This window comes from Bos mutus, chromosome 25 (assembly GCF_027580195.1).
Source record: "Bos mutus isolate GX-2022 chromosome 25, NWIPB_WYAK_1.1, whole genome shotgun sequence".
Taxonomy (NCBI): Eukaryota; Metazoa; Chordata; class Mammalia; order Artiodactyla; family Bovidae; genus Bos; species Bos mutus.
The window spans coordinates 21,861,664-21,880,838 of NC_091641.1; the positions used below are offsets into that span (position 1 = coordinate 21,861,664).

Below are 19,175 nucleotides of genomic sequence, written 5' to 3' on the forward strand. Positions count from 1 at the left end.
TTTCATGGCTGCAGTCACCATCTATAGTGATTTTGGAGCCCAGAAAAATAAAGTCTGACACTGTTTCCACTGTTTCCCCATCTATTTCCCATGAAGTGGTGGGACAAGATGCCATGATCTTCGTTTTCTGAATGTTGAGCTTTAAGCCAACTTTTTCACTCTCCACTTTCACTTTCATCAAGAGGCTTTTGAGTTCCCCTTCACTTTCTGCCATAAGGGTGGTGTCATCTGTATATCTGAGGTTATTGATCTTTCTCCCGGCAATCTTGATTTCAGTTTGTGTTTCTTCCAGTCCAGCATTTCTCATGATGTACTCTGCATATAAGTTAAATAAACAGGGTGACAATATACAGCCTTGACGATTTGTTCTTAGTTATTTTCCACAACTTAAGAAATGCAGGTGTATAAGACATTCCAGATTTACATGGTCATTTATTTGGGGGTGTAAAGAGGGGATCTTTACTTTTCATTTTATACTTACTCAAAGTAATTTTCAAATGGTCCTGCACTTTCATGCACTGGAGAAGGAAATGGCAACCCACTCCAGTGTTCTTGCCTGGAGAATCCCAGGGACGGGGGAGCCTGGTGGGCTGCCATCTATGGGGTCACACAGAGTCGGACACGACTGAAGCGACTTAGCAGCAGCAGCAGCAGCACAAAAAATAGACTAGTATTTACTTCATGTGAATACAGCATATTGACTCTAAAATCCAGAGGGAAATCTTAAGTTCTAGTTATGGAATAATAATTCTAATTCTCCAGAAGTATGAAATTTCTTAATGAAAAAGTACTTTGGTATCAGTGTACCGTGATTCCAATTCTTTGGTATCAATATGGATCAGATCAGATCAGATCAGATCAGTCGCTCAGTCATGTCCGACTCTTTGCGACCGCATGAATCGCAGCACTCCAGGCCTCCCTGTCCATCACCAACTCCCGGAGTTCACTCAGACTCACGTCCATCGAGTCAGTGATGCCATCCAGCCATCTCATCCTCTGTCGCCCCCTTCTCCTCCTGCCCCCAATCCCTCCCAGCATCAGAGTCTTTTCCAATGAGTCAACTCTTCGCATGAGGTGGCCAAAGCAAGCTACAAAGTACAGGTTACTAGTAAATGAAACGCAATGCCATACAAGTTGTAGTATAAAAACAAATCACCAGAGAAATGGAAATCAAACCCACTGTATACCACCTCACATTCATTGAACGGCTACTATCAAGAAAAACACAAAATAACAAATGTTAGGGAGGATGTGGAGAAATTAGAACCCTTGTGCACTGTTAGTGGGAATGGAAAATGGTGCAACCACTGAGAAAAACAACACGGCAATTCCTCAACAAACTAAACACAGAATTCGTGTCTGATCCAGAAATTCCACTTCTGGGTATAGATCCCGAAGAAGTGAAAACAGCAACTCAAAACAGATTGTTCATAGTCGCATTACTCTCAATAACAAATACCAGTAATGCAGGTGTCCACTGACAGATGAATGGACAAGCAAAAGACACAATGAAATATTACTCAGCATTAAAAAGGGAAGAAACTTTGACACATTTTATAACATGCATAGACTTTGAGATCATTGTGCTCAAATAAGCCAGTCACACACAAAATAATATTGTATGATTCTACTTATATGAGGTACCTAGAATAGCCAAATTCAAAGAAAGTAGAATGGTGATCGCCAGGACTGGGGTGGGGGAAGGGGGAAAGGAATAGGGAGTTAGTGTTAATGGCTACAGAGTCCCAGTTTTGCCAAATGTGAAAACGTAAAAATGGATTATGGTGATGGTTACACAATTTGAATGTACTAAATACCACTGAATTGAACACCTAAACATGGTTAAGATGGGAAATTTCATATGATTTTACAATAAAAATTTGGAAGAAAAATATAAATAATGGTACTGTGTCAATAAACACTAAGCAATTTGAAACGTAAGCAACTAAATGGGATGTAGTATGCCGAATTGGCTCCTGGAACAGAGAAAAAGGTCAATGATGGAAAAATGGGCAAAACTGCAGCAGTCAGTAGTTTACTTACTAATAGGGTACCGATGTTAATTTCTCAGTTTCGACACATAACGTGGCTACTATGCAAGACAATGTTAGGGGGTTAAGGGTATACAGGAACTCTCTGTACTATCTTTGCAAGGTTTCTCGAAATCTAACATTATTCCAAAATAAAAGTAACAACTAAAAAGAAGTTAGAATCAACTCCTACATAGAAGATACGAGTGCATATGTGCTCAGTTGTGTCTGACTCTTCACGACTGTATGGACTGTCGCCCTCAGGCTCCTCTGTCCATGGGACTTCCCGGGCAAGAACACTGGAGTGGGTTGCCACTTCCTCCTGCAGGGGATCTTCCCAACCCAGCGATCGAAACCATGTCTCCTGCCTCTCCTGCATTGGCAGGTGGGTTTTTTTTTTTTTACCACTGAGCCAGCTGGGAAGCCCACACAGAAGACAAAGACAATACAAATATATTAGAATTAATAAAGTAGATACCAAAATATGAACACCTATACAAATAGCTACAGGAGATGTGAAATTATTTTTATTGTGTTGTTCACTGTTGCCTAGCTGCTGTCTTATCAAACAATTGCAAAAGGGCAGGCTATTGAATTTTTTATTGTGGTAATATTTCCTTCATGATACAGGGTGCATTTTTTCACTTAGATCTTGGCATGGATAGTGTGATCTGCCTTCTGCCAATTCATGATTTTATATCTTTGATAATTTGTTACTTGGTGAGCATCCTGGTTGTTTCAAGTCAATGACAAGCCCAGTTTTGTGTTCAGCGGATTCCTACGCAGCACAAGTCAACCTGGACAGCCCTGGCTGTCCATTTTACTAGCCCTGGCTCAGTGCACTGGCTTCCAGCTGTAACATAGGTGCATTGGATATAAGCCTATTTGAGAAGTACTTAGGTATCTGCACAAACGTGCTAAGTCACTTTAGCCACTGGAAGCCCATGTGGACGGACGGTACTGTAGCTTTTAGAGAAAAAAGGTCATGAAATGCTTTTATCAGTAATTAAGCAGCAGCAAGCAGTAGGAAACAACTGGTAAAAACATCTTGCTTCATTATGAGTCTGCTTGAATATGTTGCTCTGAGGAGTAGATTTCAAAGTTAATGAAACATGTTGGAGCAGAACTAAGTGAAAACAAAGCTTTACTCAGAAAGATGACTTGAAACAACTAAGTTTTACTTTATTTCCCAGCCCAACTGCTTTTCTGTTAAAGGTCAATTATGTAAAAACTGATGTGACATAAGAGAAGGGTAGAAAATACACTGTCTCTCTTAACAGCTCTGCACAAGGGAGAAATGACCAAGGCTATTATGTCTTCTTCCCTTCCACTCTCTGACATCAGTGGTCTAAACACTCCAGAGGCTTACAGCTGCAGGTGCAAAGAGCTTTGCCTCACAGGTGCAGCTTGCATTTCCTTTCTCTGTGACCTTTAAGGTCAACTGGCTAGCTTGCTTTGACTGCAAATAGAGGTCTTCTTAATTCCTCCAGTACAACCTTAACTTGATATGAAACACTTACACAAGGAATGGTGCAGACAAGAAGGCAGTTTATTGTATCAGTACTTTGGGGAGAAAAAAAGAAAAAACATGATTCCATTTAAGGGGAAATAGTCATTGACGCTCAGTAAGCAACACTGCCATCTAGTGGAATGATGATATACCACCAAGACTTTCAAGACCAGGCATGAAATGTGAGCGGATTTGATGGTTTAAATTTTCACCAAAAAACGGCACTTTTGAAAAGCTGATTTTCAGAGAACCTCAGATTTTGAGAAAGTATTTGTCTTTAAAATGCATAAATGTATGTGCTTTCTCTGATTTTGGGGGGAAAAGAAGGAGGTTTGTTTCTTTTTTTTCCCAAATAGACTATCAAATTAATTCTCAAAGTTAATGAAACACTTTGGAACAACCTGCCTCTGAGCATCTGTCACTCTTGCGCTCTTGTTCAGCAGTCTAAACAGCAACCCCTGATGATGAAGCTTATAAAGAAGCAAAACTCAACTGTACAAGAACTACATTAAATTTACTCATTTCCTCTATTTTTACAATCTAAGGTGCTAAGTATTTGCACTTCACTTATTTGAATTCCTGGGGGGAAAAAAAGCATTTGAAAGCACCAATAACGCTTTTGCAAAAATCACATAACCCAACTCTTATTACGACTACACAATAACGGTGGAAGATACTGGTGTCAGGACGTGGGAATGCTGTTCTTACTGAATAATAAAGTCATTCTTCTCAAGGCTTTAGTTCTCCTTTATGCCCAGGTGCTGCAGTAAATGTGCTGATTTGATGACTTCTATGAGCATATAGATGAGAATAGTTAATGTAACACCTGACTGACAAAAGCAAGTTGTGAGAATAACATATTGTTAATAGGCATGATCTCAAATTGGCATCTCTATGATTACTGAGATTTTAGATTCTGGGTTAAGTGCTCTGCTCTTTGGAACATCCACAATGGTTATCGATCTTGGTAATGAGCTCGTTGCAACCTTTCTGGATATATGGTTGGAGGCACTCACGGATTCTAGAATGCATGAGTCTGACATGGTTTTCTCGAACCATACTCCTGGCAAACTATAAACTCAGTTAAGGATTTCGAGAAGAGCCAAGTTCTGTGAAAGAGGTATATACAAGGACAGAGTTAAGAAGCTGAATTGAAAGAATATTAGGTGGTGTTCTTGTCAGTAGACAAAACTGAATGTTCCAATTCTGAGAACCTGAGATTGTCCAGAAAAGCAAAATTCTGAGTGTAGGACACAAGTTACCACAAAGTCAGAACCCACTGCTCTGAATTTCAAAAAAAAAAAAAACATATATATATGAGTTGGGGAGTGAGGGTAGTCCCTGAAGTACATCTGAATGAGGCTGTTCTTTTGAGAGTTAGTCTGGGTTGCTTGTGTTCATCACAATTTGCAGTAATCACCCCACCCCAAGTCTAAAGCCTTCCTTTACCATATATTCTCATCTACTTCATCTTTCTTTCATATATGCTACTACTTGGGCACACCTGAAGCAAAGCAATTAAAGATGCTTGGGAAGCCTTATAGTAACTCCAACATGATGCCAAAGTCACCTCCAAAAAAAGTTTATTAGCATGATTAAAAACATTTTCTGGAATAATGACAGAATTTCTAAACATGAAAGAGGATCAGTGGCTATACTTTATAACCAATATTTGCAACTGGAAAGACAGCTTTATTGCCCAGTCTTCATTTTATTACAAACAACCCACATTTACTGGTTCCCTGTGAAGTCATGACTATTGCTTTGGGAATGAGTCCCTACTGCAATTAAGTATAAAAAATATTTTCCATAATTGGAGTGTGACCTGCATTACTGAGTAAAGAGTTGATAAAAATCCTCAAAGAGTTGGTTTTTTGTTTTTTTAAAAAACATTCCTTTTACACACTACAAAGCAATAATTAGTAATTTGGCTTTTAAAATTCCTACATGATATTTAGAATGGCAGTCCCCAAAGGTCCTCCCTTCACATAACTGAACTTGCAGATCCTCTTCCGGAGTGTACATTCTTGGGCTGGACTCTGAAGACCCCAACCTCCACTTGTTTATACGGGTTTGAGAACAAAGACAGCATCATCCAGAACGTAGTAGTCATTATACATGTCACCTTCACACAGGTATGGCAGTCTGGTGAAAGCTTCGATAACAAAACCAGCTTTTCTGAAAACTTCAGGCAGACTATTCACTTGTTCTTCCCAATTCTGTCCCTTGATTTCCAAAATTTCCGATGGTTTATCCCACTTGCCACCTACTAAAACAAAAACATGAAGTTAAATTCTTGAACAAACAGATTACTCAAAAGAGAGAAGAGGGGAAGAACAATATCTGCTAAGGACTTGGTGTGTGCCAAGCACTGGGTGCTTTGATGAATGATTTCCCGGGTGACCCAGCGGTAGGACAAAGAGGAAGTAGAGACAGGAAGACTGAAGAACGTGCCCCAGCTTGCAAGGTTAATGAACACTGGGACAGAAGTGTAATCCCTCATTAAACCAGACCCAAAGCCCACACTACTACTTGCTCTGACAGTTTCTTGATATCACCCTCCCTTAGACTGACTGGTGTGTAATGGTTAATAGGTTTGGAAAACTGCTTATTAAATATTGAGGCAGAGTGTAACAAAGTTTGAAAGAGTGCTTTGGATAAACGTAAGAAAACACCACTAGTGTAGTAAAATCATGCCACATATTAACTAGAGGGGTTTATCAGGCTGAAAGTAAAAATAGGTTAACGGAGGGTTTTAATTTCTAAAAAGAGATCATTTGGTGTGCTTTTCAAGGGAGGTCAATCCACTCTCTAACTTTGCAGAAGAATTTCACACAAGTTAACCTCCAGAACCAGAGAGAGGATAACATACTAGAATGGATGAATCAACCTAGCATTTCTTGGAACAGTGACTCAAGTCTGTGTTAACATTAGTCATTTCCAAACCCATGAGCGTCAGATGCCCAGGTACTAGGGGGCTAGAAAAAATCTTCAGTTCACATACATACCAAGCACTGACTACAGACACACACACACAAACACACACAGTGGTATATATAAAATCTGGGGGGTGCTTTCAGACGCAACTATGATGTAAAAAAAAAAATACACAGTAATGCTAAAAGTATTACTAAATACAGATTGAGAATAACTTTCTGTAAATGACAAAATATATAATCAACAGGTGCCAAGCATACACACAGTACAGTGGAGAGGGTTTCATTCTTTCCGGCAGCGAGCACCCCTCTTCCCCGTGGAAGGCAAAGCCTGGGGAAGCAGCTTCCCCCTCCTCTTTCTCGCAGCTCAGGCACTGGTTCATGACCTCAGGTCAGAAACACTCCCCTGAGACCTGGAATGAGGAGCAAGTGGCCCAGAGGTGGGGACGTGAGGCTCCTTCTCTGGGAAGGCGGAGCAATGGTGTGAGTCCAGGCAGCTCGGGCAGCACGGAGCAGTACCACTGACAGGCTGTGGGCCACGCCAAGGCAGCAGTGCTTGCCGGTTGGCAGTGCTCTTCAGATCAGCTTTACAGCAGACTTCGGGCATGCGTCTTGCATGTAGACCGCAACACATGATTCTCCAGTCCTCCCAGGGACTCACTGTGCTACCCTCAAATCCTTTCAATAAACTCCCTTTTGCTTATTAAGTCAGCCCAAGTCACTTTCTGCTGTTTACAAATAACCTGACTGATGAAGCCCCCGAGGGACTAGGATGGGGTTCTGGATGACAAAGATTCCACACATTTATTTCACAATAAAAGTGGTCACACAAAACTGGGCACAAGGGCTTCCCAGGTGACTTAGTGGTAAAGAATCTGCCAATGCAGGAGATGCAGATTCGAACCCTGGGTTGGGAAGATCCCCCAGAGAAGGAAATGGTAACCCACTCCTGTATTCTTGCCTGGGAAATTCCAGGGACAGAGGCGCCTGGCAGGTTATAGTCCATGGGGTCGCAAAGAGTTGGACATGACTTAGTGACTAAACAAAACTGGGGTACAATTAGTTAATGGCACCCAACTTATTTATTCATTGTTCACTGATTTTTCTCCTGTCTCTACATGAAGATGGACGTCCCAGGTGGCGCTAGTGGTAAAGAACCCATCTGCCAATGCAGAAAATGGAAGACATGTGAGTTCAGTCCCTGGGTTGGGAAGATCCCCTGGAGGAGGGCGTGACAACCCACTCCAGTACTCTTGCCTGGAGAATCCCATGGGCAGAGGAGCCTGGTGGGCTACAGTGCACAGGGTCGCAGAGAGTCGGACACGACTGAAGTGACTTAGCACACTACATGAAGATATTTCCTCCTGCTTCTCCTTGATTTCCAGCAGTTATCAGCCCAGCACCAAGAACAAATTAGATGCCCAAGAGCAGAGACTGAACTGCTCTAGAAAATTTAAGTATGAGTTATCTGTCAAACAATACTTTCTAGGAATATGCACCAAGGTAAATCAAAATCTCACCCAAAACATCTAACATCTTTGAGGATTTGTAAAACCCAAGAAAAATGTGACCATATGAACATTTAGAAATGTGCTCTAGGCTAAAATCTCAACTTTAAATGGTGAAACTGGATTACAAACAATCTTTACACAATTTCAAAAAGTTCCCAATTATGCTTCCTCAATAAGAGTTCCTCTCTTTGTTTCTTCCTTACTTAGAAAAAAAAAAAAAAAGCCAAAACTCTCTTCAAATACACTCCCCACACCTCATACATACACACAGAAATGGAGACCGTGAACAGAGGAAAGATCATTCTCGGTCTGGAATTCAATCTGATTCTGTTTTATGTCGGTAAGGTTCTTTTATTTTCCCTCCATTTTATTTAAATCAATTGCTACTTTTCATCTAAAAATTCATTTATATTTTAAGCCCCTACAGATTTTTAAATGTATAACATTATGGAAACTGTCTAAAGTGACAAATTTCCTTTTTTCTCAGAGAAATAGGTAATAAAAAAACAGCTGAGAAAAAAAATTAATATTAACACTGAAAACTTCCTTTGCTATCATGCTGCTTTAGAGAAGAGTACCTCACCAAACAAAGGCTTGAAAATATTCATAAAATCACATTAATCATTAACAATTCAGTTCCCATACAGGCAAACTGACTCTGAATTAAATACTTAAATATTTTTAAAGAACAGTCTTTCAGAAAAAGCCGAATTTCTATAAATTGAAGTACCTGTCATTTTAAAAAACTGCAATGGCTCCTTCCTTGAAAAATAACCATATCACAAATATATGGATACTTTTGCCTGTTTTTTCTCTATGAGAGAGTTTCCTGTATCACAGTTCTAATAATTTCATCATTGTTCTAAAAAATCTCATAATCTCAGATTTGCTCACAAAGTTTGGGTCATAGGCCAGGAAAGGGAACAAAAGCTTTTATTTTTTTCTCATCTGTAAAGAAATATTTTTAAATGTTAACAGTGATTTGGTGGGGGCAGAGTGGTGAAAGGACTATGGGTGATGTTTTTGCTTCTACTTTCAGTAATAAGTCTATTTATTTCCTAATAAGTGTATATATATTACTTTTATAGAGTAGTCTAATTAGTATTATTTTTCAAAAGAATTATCTTTCAAAGACATATACTGAAAGATGTGCAGACAAATTATCTGGAATTTGCCCTAAAATAACACGAGATAAAGGCACAAGTAGGGAGAAGAGCTGAAACGAGACTGGGCTGAAGTCAGGTGATGGCGGAGAAGTTACTGTGCTGGTCAACTACTGCGTATGTTCGAAATTTTCCATAAAGGCGTTTTTTAGAAAGTTCGGAAATTACTTTTCTATGTATTTTGTAGCTTGGTTTTCAAAAACAGTAATCTTTTTTTATTCCCTCCACTAAGAAGATAAACTTTCAACCTTTCCAGAGGGTACTGTGTTTAAAAGAACCCCTACAGGATATGAGAGCTCTTAAAGTGCAGCTCTTCAGAGTGGGCTGCAGGCTGACACAGTATCCAAACTTCCCTTTTGCACTAAGCTGCCGCCTCATTCATGGCGCGGGGCTGCGGGGGGAGCAGCCGTCTCCTCACAGCCTGGGCTCTCACAGGAAACCACTGCACCCGGTTTTCTCCCTTCTGAGGTGGTCACGAGCAGAGATATGAAACTTCTAAGTTGCAAGTATTTATTTTACCCTGGAACACTAGTTCTCCAAGAAAAATGTTAAAAGGTAGCTTCCCTTTTAAAAACTACCTCATGGAGGAGTTGACACTGGGACCTTGCTGATTAACCTCACGACTCTGGCAGGCCCACTTCAAGTTCCCACACTTTAACGATTACTATACCTTATAAAGCCGTTTCCACCAGCCTTAGGAGAGAGGCTAAGCCCCTTGGCTGAAGACGCAGGAAGCCTGGTCTTCTCCAGTGACTTGACTTTACCCGCTCATCTGGTTTACCTTTACCAGGTTGCTAAAAAGCTCCCAGCTCATCTCCAATTGCACAAATAACAAAAATTACAACATGGTGAGAAGAGATCTGGGTCACAAATACCATGATTCTAGTTTTAATTCTTCTGCTCTGGGTCAGGACCTATAAGAAAAATGTTAAGTGACAAAAAGCCCATATGAAACTTGTTATCAGACAACTTGGATTATTTTTTAATTTTGTGTACAACAGCAAAGGGAAAAGTCAGACAAATAAGACCATGTAGAAACATGTAACCACACAAAGTCAGAGTGAAAACATGCACAAATTCCAGTTTGCCTCAACCAACAGTATTTCACATACAGCCTCCCTTGCCCCCAAAATGGCTGAGGGCAGGTCTTCCCAGTAATAAATAACTGAGCAGCTTTCCAGCTTCACGAACCTGGGATTAGATAGAAGGCCACATAGGGACCCACCCCCATGACAGGGAAGCAGCATGATGTGGCGGCGGGGAGAGCACTGGATGGGGCGTCTAGTCTCGGCCCTGCTGACATGACGCTGTGAAGTGAACGTCGCTTGGTCATGTCCGACTCTTTGCGACCCCATGGACTATACAGTCCATGGAATTCTCCAGGCCAGAATACTGGAGTCGGTAGCCTTTCCCTTCTCCAGGGGACCTTCCCAACCCAGGGATCATACCCAGGTCTCCTGCATTGCGGGTGGATTCTTTACCAGCTGAGCCACCAGGGAAGCGCAAGAATTCTGGAGTGGGTAGCCTATCCCTTCTTCAGAGGATTTTCCCGACCCAGGAATTGAACTGGGGTCTCTTGCATTGCAGGTGGATTCTTTATCAGCTGAGCTCTCTCTCTTTAGAGCTCTATTTAGAGCTATTTCTAAAATGGGCATATGATCCTGTGGAGACAGGAGTGGCCATGGCAGCGGAAATAGCTCCTTTCATTAAATACTTACTTAGACCCAGGTAAGTAAATACTCCTTGTGCACTGATGGCCTCCATGAAACTTCCTGCTAACCTCATGATACTCAACACTATCCCCCTTTTGCTAATGAGGAAACAGACCAGAGAGCTAGGAACTAGCAAGAGCTAGGATCCAAACTCAAATGTCTACTCCTAATCACAATACTGCTCAAGTAAATTAAAGCTACAAGAGGCTACAAAGCAGCACACACGAGCCAGGAAAGAAACTAACCTGCTGGGCAGTGGCATGGCCAGCTCATCAGGCCTCTGCTCAACAACGAAAGGCTGGCTGAGCCAGGGCTGCAATTTCCCAGATGTACATACTGCCTTTTACAATGTTTCCCTTTGGGACAACTAGACTCCCTGAAGAACAACTGTAAACTGTCATGAATTCCTAGCAATCACAACCTTAAAAGGCAGGAAAAAAAAATCCCTGCTGCTCATGTGCTTTGATACCTATTGCTACACTGAATGCAATACTCCTATGAGTCCAGGGGTTCAGATAAGGAAACAAGCTCCTAGAGAGCAATTGATTTGCACAGGGAGATCAACGGACAGCTCCTAAGTACACCACGAGTGTACATGTGGACCCCGACCTTCTAACTCAGATCTGCTGTCACCTCCAGCAAAGGAGATCCCCACCCCACCCCCAGGGCTGCCCTTTAAGTACCAGACATCACTGTGCTCCAGCAGCCTGAGGTCAGGAAACTCAGAGGGTCAAGAAAAGTAAGGAACACCAGCGTCTACCTTTTTTTTAAGTCTTAATTTTTTGGATTGAAGTAGCTACCATCTATGGGGTCACAAAGAGTCGGACATGACTGAAGCAACTTAGCAGCAGCAGCAGCAAAGTTAATGTACAAGTTAAAAAAAAGTTAAGGGTGTACCGTAACTTTATAATAGTGATTCACAATTTTAAAGGTTATACTCCATTTATAGTTATCATAAAATATTGGCACCAGTGTCTACTTTTATAGTCTTGTCTGTGCTGAGAGTGAGGTAAAAACAAGAAAGCCATGGTTTTCAGTGGATTCTTCAAAAATGTCGATAAAACAGGAGCACAGGACAAAGGGAGGTGAGACGCCCACTGATCAAGCTCCTCTGCTTCCTCCTACAGGGGTCGCGGATGACTGCACCGTCTCAGTGTCTCAACCACCTGAACTTCAAGTGGACTACATGCAAAAGGTCGTAACCTTGCCCTGCTCCTTCTCCACAGTGGGGTGCCCTGCAGAGCAACCAAAATGCCTGTGGTTTCGCTACGGGACTCATGAGTCTAAGAACCTGTGCTTGAATGGATGCAGAAGTAAGACAGACAAATACACACTTGAGAATCCGGCACAAAACCAGGTTTCCCTCACTGTGAACAGGCCGACTTTCAATGACAGTGCAATCTACGTCTGTGGAATAGCCTTTCCCAACTCAAAGCAACCGAGAGCTAAGCAAACGGGAAGAGGGACTGTGCTTGTGGTAAGAGGTCAGTCAAAGCTTTATTCCCATACAGTGTGTTCTGCTTGGTCCCTTAAATGCATCACTTACTTCTATGCAGAGATTAGGAGATACATCTGATAACTTAATAGCTCAGCCAGTGAAAAGTGTGACCTTCACACTAGCCAACATGCAGTTTGGACTGATCAACTACTCCAATCCCATCTCTCAGCCTCCGCGGACACAGTCAGGGTTATGTCAGGTGCTATACTCTCTATGTCCTCTCTATGTCCAGACTTCACTGGCAAAGGCTGACCAACTATGTCCTCCTTTCTCCATGTTACACAGATTGAAATATGACGTTTAACAGAGAGCCCTGTTAGGATCTCGCCTGGTATTGCACCATCTAGAACAAAACACTGAAGAAGCAGAAGCAATCAATAAATTGAACCCATAAAAAAAATATGCATTATGAAGAATAAACACAAAGTTTAGGTAAAGCCACTGGGGGACCCCTGACCTTACCCCCTTGTGCATAGATAATGAACAGAAAAAGGGTCGGTGTGGTTTCCTTAGATTTACTAAAATCCATGACAATCTCCTCATGCAGGTGAGGACACTGAGCCTAGCTAAGACCTATAAATTATGAAATTGTGAGGAAAAGCTTCACATGATTCTGGAGAAAGGAAGAGAAGAACAGTAACTCCATGCTTTTCTCAGACCTCTCCCCTTTAAAGAAACTAGTACGATGAGCTCTGAGATCATTAAAACATAAACTCAAATTGATCAGGCTTTTGGTTTTAACACAGGACTTCGAGGAGCCCAGATTGTCCTATATTACAATTCTTACTTTGGTGTTCTAATGAACTTTTGCTATTTCACCATCATTTAATGTTAGTTTATGCTCACTTGTAGGGGTAAATTATAAATGAGTTAATGCACATAAAGCACTTTTAATGGTGCCTGGTTTATATCAAATAATTAATGTCAGCTAAGGAAATCAACTCTGAATATTCATTGGAAGGAGTGATGCAGAAGCTCCAATACTTTGGCCACCTGATGTGAAGAGCCGACTCTCTGGAAATGACCCTGATGCTGGGAAAGATTGAAGGCAGGAGGAGAAGGGGGCAACAGAGGATGAGATGGGTGGATGGCATCCCGAACTCAATGGACTTGAGGTTGAGCAAACTCCGGGAGATGGTGAAGGACAGGGAAGCCAGGCGCACTGCAGTCTATGGGACCTGAAAGGGTCGGACATGACTAAACAACAGATATTAACACAAACACACAACAGCCGTGGCAATTTGTATCTCTCACTGCATGCATGTGTCTTCTATAAAAAACAACAGCCAGAAGAAAAATGGTTTGTAAAGAAGGAGGTCTCAAACCTGCAAGTTCATGTGATGAAACACCCTTCTTAAGAGTAGGAATGAAAATACGATTAAGACAGAAACAGCAATTTCCTACCTTTTTAACAGAGCCTCTAATTTCACACTTGAAACTTTTTTAAGTTTTACAGATATGGTTGATTTGTTAAGTTTCACAAGAAAAATGTATGTTGTATAAACTGAGTTCACAGGCTAAGCATCTACGGGCTTATTTAGTTGAAAAGCACAAGTTATTCAGATAACAATTACAAATTTAATTGGATTCTGTACTTCAAATAATTGCGTACTTGAAGATGTGGTGTGTTACTTCATCACTACCTAGAGAACAGGACACTTACTGCAGCGAGGGAGAAATTCAGAATGTACAAATGGATTCAAAATTCTACTTCCAGCTTTATTAGAGGGAAGAGACACACAACACCACTGAACATACAAGCGTTCAGTGAGCACCATAATCTTAGTGTATGGCCTGCTTACCTATGTGTACAGTTCAAGGTCATAAACATATGTGGGAAAGAATTTTAACTCCATAGACTCCTGGTGACACTTGTATCTACTAAAAGAAACTTAAAATGCCCTTGAACAACCTGTCTTGAAATGTTTATCTCACTTTAAGCAACAATTTACATAAAAAGTGATTCTTAGCATATGACAAATAATTGAATTTATTAAAATTTTAAGTTTTAAAAATGAGTAACATTTTGGGCATAATACACTTAAAGAACTAATGAACTGGCTTTAACTATCATATACTTGTTGTTGCTGCTGCTGCTAGGTCACTTCAGTCATGTCCGACTCTGTGTGACCCCATAGACGGCAGCCCACCAGGCTCCCCTGTCCCTGGGATTCTCCAGGCAAGAACACTGGAGTGGGTTGCCATTTCCTTCTCCAATGCATGAAAGTGAAAAGTGAAAATGAAGTCGCTCAGTCGTGTCCGACTCTTAGTGACCCCATGGACTGCAGCCTACCAGGTTCCTCCGCCCATGGGATTTTCCAGGCAAGAGTACTGGAGTGGGGTGCCATTGCCTTCTCTGATCATATACTTGAGCGCCTTCTAAATCAAGAGCCCCTGAATAAATTTTTATATGAATAGCCAAATAGCATAAGCTCATGTGTCCCCCTTAACATTTAGTTTCAATTACACTTTATACATATATTTGCAATAATATGTTTCAATAGTGACTGTCTCTTTCTCTGTCTGTAATTAACAAAGAGATGAAGGTTCTCAGCAAGGAACTGCAGTCCGCCCTGATAGCCCTCTTAGTCCTGTTCTCTATCTACATCACCAGTGTGCTCGTGATCCTCATCGTCCTCACCAAAGTAAGTCAAACATCTTGCATTAGATGTCCCTATGGCCTTGAAAATTATCCTAAGGAAATAATTTCCATCTTTCCACATGTTGGGAGCCTCAGAAATAGCTCACCTAATTAACATATCCCTTTGCATCTGCAGGAAATACCTACTGCAGAAGAGGTCTGCAGAAAAAAGCAAAAAGTTTTCATCACTGAAAATTATTAACCAGAGTACACAATTTATATGGTTTTCTTTCCATAAATGGGATTAAGAGATCCTTCTTTATAACCATCAGACACACGCTACTTTTCCACTGGTGGGGAAGGTATGAAAGGCCTAAGAACAATCTTTAAGAGTGAAAAAGGTTAACGAAAGAGACTGGAGGGACTTCCCCGGTGGTACAGTGGCTAGGACTCCATGTTCCCAATGCAGGGTGTCCAGATTCAATCCCTGATCAGGGAACTAGATCCCACACGATACTTCTAAAAGTCCTGCATGATGCAATTAAGACCCGGAACAGCTAAATAAATATTTAAAAAAGAGAGAGAGAGATTAGACACTGCCTTAAAATATCTTTAAGAGGCCTAAAGTTTTTGAGAAAGACTATACTTCTCATTGTTCACATGCTATAAGAGGGGATATGTATGCGTTATATTAAGATTACCATAAATCCTATTATCAATATCAGCTTGAGCTATTAATAAAAACACCTCAGAAGTGACATGAAAATTACTCTTACTGCATATTACTTAAATATTAAGTTCGTTTAACCTTATTATGGTATGAGATATCTGCCATGATTGTTCTGAGTACATAACATGTCTTGTAAGACTTTCCTTTTCTTCCTGACAGGCAAAATCTAACACTCAAAGAAAGAAAGAAACAGAAGAATCACAAAAGGTACACACCAATGCTGGTAAAACATCTTCAGAATTGTGGTTATTAACTATTTTACATTGAAAATAATTTAAGAAACAGAACATCATCACAGAACAACTTTCGTACTGTTTCCTATTGTTGATAAAAATTATATTCTCAAGTGGTAGAATATATGGCAAATTGACAGGTCTCAATCATAAATTCTACTTAATATACTCAAAATACAAGAGTTAACTGTAGGTACAGATGTGTTGGGTGGGGTAGTTTCTAAGACTGGTGGCCAATAAAGAAAGAAAAGGCTCAGATAACGTGCAATAATCATTGCTTTTCATCATAAGACAACATTTTTTTTTCTTATTTGTATTTATAGAAAAAGAGTGCTCGGCGTATTTTTCAGGAAATTGCTCAAGAGCTATATAGCAAGAGACAACAAACAAGCCAACAAACTGTAAGTGTAAAATATCAAAAAGATGTAAGGCGAAAAAGCATGCTTAACTAAAAAGATATAAAGCATGTTTAACTAAAAAAACTTGGCTGCCAGCAAGCTGTCAATAATCAAGTTTTTCTTTAAAAAGAGTCTGAAAGAGGACTTTCATAAAATGCATTTGTTTTGATAAATACGTAACAAAGGACATCTGATGCAATATCAAATAGACACCAGGTTGGCATCTTAGTGACATGAAATCTTTCTGAAACACACTGGATACAGGTAATGTTTTCAATACAGACAAGGATGCTTTTGTGGGTTGAAAGCTTCTTTGGACTGTATCTTGCATCAGTAGTAACCATTAAGCAAATGTTGCAAACATCTGTGGATCAAATTATACAGAAAACTTACTTGCTCACATTAGAAAAGACAGATAATAAGAATAAAAGATGAGTATTTCTTCAGCCTTTGATGTTTAGTGATAGGAAGAATGTATATATTGACTATAATACATTCTGATAGTCCTTACACAGTCTTAAAGTCCTATAAAAACAGGTTTTTTCAAACAAGACATTGTTTTACAGCTAGTAGAGCAGACAGTTTCCACGATACCTGATCAGACTTTTCAGATTTAAATTAAAATATATACAAAATAAAGAACTTATACACTAGCAGAGATATTTTCTTAAACAGCAGCCATGAGGGCAAATGAAACAGAATTCTGATACGAGATGTGGTTTTTTTAAATCTGATTTCTAAAAAGGATTTTCATCCAGGAAATAGTATCATCTAAATAGTCACTTCATCCTTCAATGTATATAGAAGTACATAAAGAAGAGATTTAATTATAAATACCTAAGATGCCACTCTGAATAATTACAAATGCATGTTCACACTCTTCTTTTATTGACACAGGCACCTTTCAGCAGAGAGGCCAAATTAAATGGCTAGAAGACAAGCCTGGGAAGTAGGAATTTTAAAGCCCTCAGTCAGGGCTTTGACAATGGCATGTAAACAAGAAAGTTATTCTTTAGTTCCCACATCTTACTCCAAATAAAGGCAAAGTGGAAACTGGACCTTTATGGTTACTGGAGAATGCAAGACGGCACTGTAATTAATATGTCGCTCTTAGTGTGGTGTTATTGGTTACAAAACTTAAAATGTGTCTTGTTATTTTACTATTGCAGGAAAAAGACAACACTTATGAAAACAGAGCAGCGCTTTCTAACTATGAAAGACCATAGAAGTCTTCTGACTTTCAATGAAGTCACTGAAAATCCCACTCCAGACATTATGAAAGTATTAGTAGATATACATCCATCAGGTTTTTTTTAGAAAACAATTTAAGGTAAATGGAAAAGTCAACTAGCTACAAGAAGGATGCCAGAGAATATAAGGAAACTATTACTAATGGAAATTACCAAAATACTAAAACCCAACAAAATGCAACTGAAAAATACTTTCCTAATTTGCTAGGTAGGAGAATTCTAAGTAGTCAAGCATCTTCAAAAACTTCCAATTAAAGCATATGTCCTTCTGTATTTGCTCCATTCGACATAACCACACGATGACTGATACCCTGAAGATGATCTGAAGTCACACCAAGTGCCTCAGTCTTGCCTGGAAGAACTGTCTTTATGGTTTCTAGATGTGGTGGGCCAACTAGACCAAGTTGGCAGGGAAAGAGGAACGGAGAGAGGAAGGAATGTGTCAAAATCTGAGTTAGAGAAAAATTATCTTGAACAGTATTTTGCAGCAAGTATTATTTCCTCTAGTGTTGCAATGGGCCAGTGGCACAGTACACATTTTCCTGCCAGGGTATGCAAAATAACTTACATCCTGCTACCAACAAAAAGTGAGGGCACAATAGAACACAGCAACATTTTAGTTATGATAACATTTTAGTTATTTTAACAAAAAATCCAAAGCAGAAGGTTCAGCCAGAGAAAACCTCAGAATAAATAAGCTACAATGGACTCTAGGTGTCAGTCTTGCGCCAAATAACAGCACCAGGGAAGGCTTTGGCAAAGCACTGGAACTGAGCAAGCCTTTGCCATATATTTTTTTCTCTTTTACTAAGTCATTGTATTACACACACACATACACACAAAAATATACCTATGTACACACACACATTTATACAAACCTACACTTTATACATAGTTGGGATCATACAGAGTATAGTTTTGTATTACGCACTGCAGTGTGATTTTTAACCAACTAAGGAGGGAAATGCAGGACAAGGCGCAGTGTGTAGCAAGGAGGCTTATGGTACTTACTACCATCTCACTAAGAAAACATGTTAGAGAATCGCTCTCTGAAAGTTACTTCTGTGTAACAAAAAAATCTGTTTAAAGTACCTGCAAGTATATATCTGCTATTAAACCTGAATTACAACCTACTATGTTTATTGAAAGTGTTCCTCTTAAACTGGTATAAAATGAGATCGATTCTTATTTTTAAACCCCAGATTAAATTTTCAAATATTTTAAGATCTCTTTAAAAGCATTTTGTACTGATGGCTTAAATCAGGGACCTCTAACCTTTCCATCTGGGTTGGGGGGGCACATCACCTCATTTTGTGTGTAAATGTATGTGAAAACACATGTGAGTACACATATGCTTTGTGTAGTTTATGCATATACATGTATGTGTGTATATGTGTATACACAAAAACAGAAATTAAACAATGGGCATTCAAAGCAATATAAATAAAAATGTTAACATTTCCCTCCTGTACCCCAACATAAACAGTCTTGCATACTCCCTCAACTTTGAGACCACTGGCCTGACTGAAATAAATGAACTTCTAAACCAGATGGCAGAAAAGGTTAAGTGCTACCACCATCCAGGTGAATAGAAGGGATCTGATCATTTCCTTTTGGTTTCTG

The 19,175-nt window shown here is 39.9% G+C and overlaps 2 protein-coding genes across 3 annotated transcripts in view; one reads left to right on the plus strand and one right to left on the minus strand.

Annotated features, from left to right (window-relative positions):
* Positions 1–5,106: 5,106 nt before the first annotated feature.
* METTL9 (methyltransferase 9, His-X-His N1(pi)-histidine) overlaps positions 5,107–19,175 on the minus strand; it is a 46,382-nt gene continuing 32,313 nt past the window's right edge. The window contains exon 5 of one of the 2 annotated variants that reach the window (XM_070362904.1): positions 5,107–5,806. In XM_070362904.1, the coding sequence (XP_070219005.1) occupies positions 5,604–5,806 (203 nt within the window). In that variant the 3' untranslated portion in view covers positions 5,107–5,603. Of the gene's footprint in view, positions 5,810–19,175 lie in introns of both variants that reach the window. The other variant, XM_070362903.1, reaches the window with a different exon arrangement.
* On the plus strand, positions 8,002–18,183 carry IGSF6 (immunoglobulin superfamily member 6). Its single transcript, XM_005904468.3, has 6 exons — positions 8,002–8,327; positions 11,990–12,346; positions 14,899–15,005; positions 15,831–15,878; positions 16,228–16,305; positions 17,472–18,183. The coding sequence occupies exons 1-6, from the start codon at positions 8,261–8,263 to the stop codon at positions 17,526–17,528; spliced, it is 714 nt and encodes a 237-aa protein (XP_005904530.1). The 5' UTR covers positions 8,002–8,260; the 3' UTR covers positions 17,529–18,183.

Bases quoted from the DNA above. Each gene is read 5' to 3' on its own strand.
- IGSF6 (XM_005904468.3), top strand. From the start codon at position 8,261: ATGGAGACCGTGAACAGAGGAAAGATCATTCTCGGTCTGGAATTCAAT. The intron at 15,879-16,227 runs GTACACACCAAT...TTGTATTTATAG, and splicing joins AAACAGAAGAATCACAAAAG to AAAAAGAGTGCTCGGCGTAT. The intron at 16,306-17,471 runs GTAAGTGTAAAA...TTACTATTGCAG, and splicing joins AACAAACAAGCCAACAAACT to GAAAAAGACAACACTTATGA.